The 5,182-nt window shown below is 42.0% G+C and overlaps 1 protein-coding gene across 1 annotated transcript in view; it reads left to right on the plus strand.

The window, feature by feature from the left end:
- LOC107716705 (transcription initiation factor TFIID subunit 4-like) overlaps positions 1-5,182 on the plus strand; it is a 42,700-nt gene that overhangs the window by 23,294 nt on the left and 14,224 nt on the right. The window contains exon 13 of the mRNA XM_016523223.1: positions 1,304-1,423. Coding sequence (XP_016378709.1) covers positions 1,304-1,423 — 120 coding nt within the window. The remainder of the gene's footprint in view (positions 1-1,303; positions 1,424-5,182) is intronic.

Raw genomic sequence — 5,182 nt, forward strand, 5'->3', positions numbered from 1 at the left:
TCCTTCTCTCTGCCCACGGCGCTTGAAGGGACTAGACGGACCAGCATCCTTGCCCGACGGCCGTGTAACGGGTGCGGTTCTCGTCCGGACTGCGGGTCCGGCAGCTCACGACTCTGGCGGCACGGGAGTCCCTCTACGCACCCTTCCTGGACCCACGAGGACACCAGCGTGCATGCACGGGGAAGAGACCGGTCTCCCGAGGAGAGGCGCGCTCTGCATTTAAACAGCGGCTGTGATGAGGCTCCATTCGGTTCAGGTGTGCCCCATTACACGCCGCCAGCCCTGGCTATTTCAGCGCCCCTCCTCTCTCACGCACCCACTCCCGTCGGGAGCCTGGCGAAGGGCGGCGATTAAGGGACGGGGTGATGATGATAATTAGGCGGAGGCAGCCGACTCGTCACAATACACACACACATATATATATATATACACACACACACACACACACAATGAAACAAAATGGTGAAAACATAAGATTGATCACAATTAGTTATTTATTTATATATATTGACAGCCCTAATATTTTAGATTGTCAAAGCAAAATTAAACTATTTCCAGGTCCTCCTGGTTGTGAATCTTTTTTTGGTATGTCATCTGTCCAGCATCTGTCCACCTCTAATGATTTGTTCCCACATTTCCCCCACTTCACTTCATAACTCCAGCGGCCACTGCGGCTTGGTGAACACACTTTCTAATGGGGCCGTTGATGACACACAAAAACGTTCTTGCTGCTAGTGGGGTTTTTTTTTGCGAGTTCATGGCCACAGTGGTGTGAGTGTCAGGGTGAGGAGAGGTGAGGACTCTCTGCATTCTGTGCCCGGCAGTGCTCACTCCGAGCGGGGGAACAGAGGACGTGCAGCCCCCTCCCGGCATGGCTGGCTCTGTCACTGCCTGCTAGGGTGAGATGACTTTACCTGCGGGCTGTGCTTTTTGAAAATCGCTCGCTCTCTCATTCTCAAACACTCACTCACTTTCTGCCTCGTTCCCTCGTGGAAAGAAATTGAATTAAGCACCCAGATACGGCGAAAGCTCTGAGTTATTTGCTGCATTGAAGCGGTGCATGATGTTTGGAGCTTCATTTGCTCTATAGAGCTCTTCGGGGCAGTTTGGAATGAATGTAAAATACACAGCATACAAATATTTGAAAATTATAATTCAAGTAAGGGAATGTGATACACAGTAATATTTATTTGGGAACTTGTTATTCACAGACTTACACAATGTATAAATTGTCTGTTTTGCATGAATGGTTTTGATATAGCGTTCATGCAGTTAATATTGATTGAATGTTCTTGCCATTCAGATGCAGCAGCAGGAACTCGCCCAGATGAGACAGCGGGATGCCAACCTCACAGCCCTAGCCGCCATCGGACCCCGCAAGAAACGCAAGCTTGACTCTCCTGGGGCCTCAGCAGGTGCAGAGGTAAGACCCTCGGCACCTTGTTTAGATGGACCTCCATTCCAATGCCAAGTGGATTAAAGCATGTCAGCTCCTGAAGTGTAAGATGTTTCCCTCACAAAATCTCAAGAAAGGTTTTCTTCAAACCCAGCAAATTTTCAAAAAACTGATTACAAAAGCAAATCTTAAGAATACAAAATTGTTGTCATCATTGGCAAGATTTTAAGCTTTTGCTACAGAAGTATAAAATAGTGCGGCAGTGACCGCCCAGTTTTTCAATGGCCTTGGTTGCTTTAATTATTATTTTTTTTCGTTCTTTAATAAAGTGATAAAAGAGTTCAAAGCCATAAACCAAACTAACCAAGTCTAAAATGGTTCACATTACAAACATAAAATAGAAGCATGAAATGTAATAAAGACTACAAGATTGTGTACTTTTGTGTGAGAATTAATTACAAAGCACTGCAATTGTTGTCAAAAAAAAGAAAAAAGGTCAAACTATTGGTGTGTTAAAATATAATATATATTTAATAAGTGTATAATGTAATCAATTAATCCTAAAAAAAATTTAACACCGTTTCCACAAAATAATAAGCAGCAATATTGATGATAATAAAAAACATTTTCTTGACCACCGAATCTGCATTTTATACTTGTTATAGGTTATTTTAGATTGTTTTATTATTTCACAGTATTACTTTTTTTTTACTGTATTTTCATAAAAAGAATGCCGCCTTGGTGAGCACAAGAGACTTGTTTCAAAAACATTTAAAAATTTTATGACCCCAAATAAGTTTATAAAATATAAACATTTGGTCCTGATTTTTGTTCTCTAGTTTGTCCTGATTTGTTTTCTGTAAGTTCCTAATTGATGTATCTATCTTGTCAGGATTTTTGATTAGTCTAGTTTTTCATCTGGAATTTAGCTATTAAATATTAATTACATTTTTAATTTTTTTTATTTATTTTTATTACAAAAATTAATTTGGCAATGTGTTTCCGCCAGTAACATTATTTCTTCTGAGCTTGTATTAAATTGTCTTCGGAAACCTGACTATTGCACTAATAAGATTAAAATGTATGGCCATAACAAATGCCTCAACCAGTCACATACTCGCTACATTTTTTGCTTGAGCGAAGCTTATTTGTTGTAATTTAGTAAATCAAGCAAGTATCATTTCAGTTCTATGTGAATACTGTGACTTCACATGCTACTGCCTATGGCATATTATCAATAAGAGACATGTCAGATGATATCGCTCATAAACAATCATTAATACTATCAACGATAACAGTAGGGACTGTGTTCTAATGACCCGCCACATGGCTTAGATCTTCTTTTTACTTGCATTGCAGCAATCTGCTGCTGTGGAGGGCACTAAATGACCCTTTATGGAGAGCATAAATAACCAAATAAAAGCATTATTTCTGCTCTATGAATGCACTGCCGACCTCTTTCACTATGGATTACCTTCATCCACCCACATATAACATAACCAAAACAGATCAGCAAACCTGATGCTTTCACAGATTACTTTTTGGCATCACGGGTACAAGCCATTGTATCTCACACGTCCAGAATGAAGGCAAAGAGATGTCTTCTCTCTTCATTTTCAGCCCATCATTTCTGTCTTTCACATCCAACTCAACATTGCCCTCGGCGTTGCCCCCCTCCCAACACGTGCACAGAAACTCGCACACACCCCCTCGATGTGGAGCAAAGTGAATATGACTTTTCTAAAGGGGTCGGTCCTCGCCCAGGGGTCCGTGGCTGGGCCTGCTCTGAAGGGTCCAGTCAGAGATTTCATCTCCACAGCAATGTGCCTGAAGGGCAGCATGGCCCGAAGCGGGAGGCAGCCATGTCATAATGGCTCCACTCATTCTTCCCCCACCCCCGCTTCCTGACAGCAAAATACCTCGTCCTTGCTCCCCGTTCGCTTCTAAATAGAAGCTTCCTGCGGTGTCATTCTGCGAGGATCTTCGTCGAGATAAAATACTCAAGTTCTTGTTTGCAGCAGTTGAGGAAGAGGGGCTGTTTTCTGCTTGCCCTTTGTCTGGCCTTGATGCTCTCGAGGCGGTTTGTTGTTTGATTGCTATTCCGTCTGTCTTTGGGTTGATGAAGCATTCTAGCCAGAGGGCAGCCCTGCAGGAATGCTCAAGGGTAGATTAGTCACAAGGGCAGGTGATGAGGACGTTTCTGAAGGGCGAGTTGTAGGGCATGCTGTAATAAAGGCCGCTGAGTTCCTGTGGGCCTGCATACCAGACTGAGCCTGTGGGCAGATCACACATGAGGGTTCAGAGTTGAGCTGTCCTAACATGGGTAGCCCATATTAACATGTTCATCCCAGTCCTGAGGCCAGGGGGACGGAGAGGATGACGGATTGAGAAACTATCCATGTGGAAAAAGAGGAAGAAAATATGTTTTCATATTGTGTCTGGTGCACTTCTTGTGTTATTACTAATATAATTCTTGAAGATCGCCATGATTCTTGACACCAACGAACCATGAGACTCTTCTCAGTCCGCAACATGTTGAATTGACCTTTTAGCTTGAGTTGAGAAAAGGATGGGTTCTAAATTTAAAAGAATAGCAGAGTCCACACCACTACTATAACGATAACATTGGAATTCCAGCTGATGAATGATAAAAACATTGACCGCCAATAAGAACCCATCCTGCTTTAAAGAGCTTGAGCATTTAAAGTGGCAGACCACAAAAGTGAAGCACGTGCTTATAAATAAACAGAACGTTATTGTGCGTTGGTGTGGATGCAAATATAGTTATCATTATAGTGATTCTTAATGCCAACCAACCACGAGTACCTTCTCATCCCGCATGCATTCCGTAAGTGTCACATGTTGGCTTTAACTTTCAGCTCAAGTCAAGAAAAGCAAGTATTGTGAGAAGGAAAAATGGAGACGGAAAGCAAGAAGAAATGTATCTCTCGTACAAAAAAGGAGGATGGATATACGGTTGCCCTTCCCTGCAGCAGAATTAACAGGCATCACATGGAAAACAATCTCAGCCCCGGCTATGAAAGAGAGGAGAGGGCCATTAAACGCAGCCTGAAGGGATGGACTGGACCCAATATCACTAAAGCAAGCTCTCACTCACTGAAGTGAGGGCTCGCTCACAGGCAAAGAACCGTGCAGAGTTCTATAGCCACAATTAAAATCTCCCCCTCTGCCAGATCGGCCAGAGGGGAGAGTCTGAATGGGGGGAGGGAGGTGGACGTGGGGGCATATATAGAATACCAAAGGCAGATTGAAATGTGTAGCCAGTAATGAGCACTACCAAAGCTCAGCTTTTAGCAGCAGTGGCATGGAGTTTAAACATTGCCAGTCATTGAACTGAGAGTGTGCTCTTGTTCAGTATGTATCATTAAAGGGACCGTTCACCCAAAAATTAACATCCTGTCACCATTTACTCACCTTCATGTTGTTCTAAACCTATATGACTTTCTTTTTCTGGACCACAAAGACAAATTACAGATAGGGATGCACAGTCGATCGATACTTTTTAATATTTATTAATGATATCGATTGATATTGTTGGATATTTCATTATTTATTATAGGGATGTAACGGTATGAAAATTTCATATCACGATTATAGTGACCAAAGTTATCACGATTATCAATATTATCACGGTTTTGTTCAAATTAGATGAAAACGTTCAAAAAGAACTGATACACACACTGAAAACATTTCAATAAGTTTTATATTTGAAAATCAACAAACAACAAATACAATTAGCAGCTATATGCACTTTTTTAGCATAAA

This window comes from Sinocyclocheilus rhinocerous, unplaced genomic scaffold (assembly GCF_001515625.1).
Source record: "Sinocyclocheilus rhinocerous isolate Xijiao unplaced genomic scaffold, SAMN03320098_v1.1 scaffold1201, whole genome shotgun sequence".
Taxonomy (NCBI): domain Eukaryota; kingdom Metazoa; phylum Chordata; class Actinopteri; order Cypriniformes; family Cyprinidae; genus Sinocyclocheilus; species Sinocyclocheilus rhinocerous.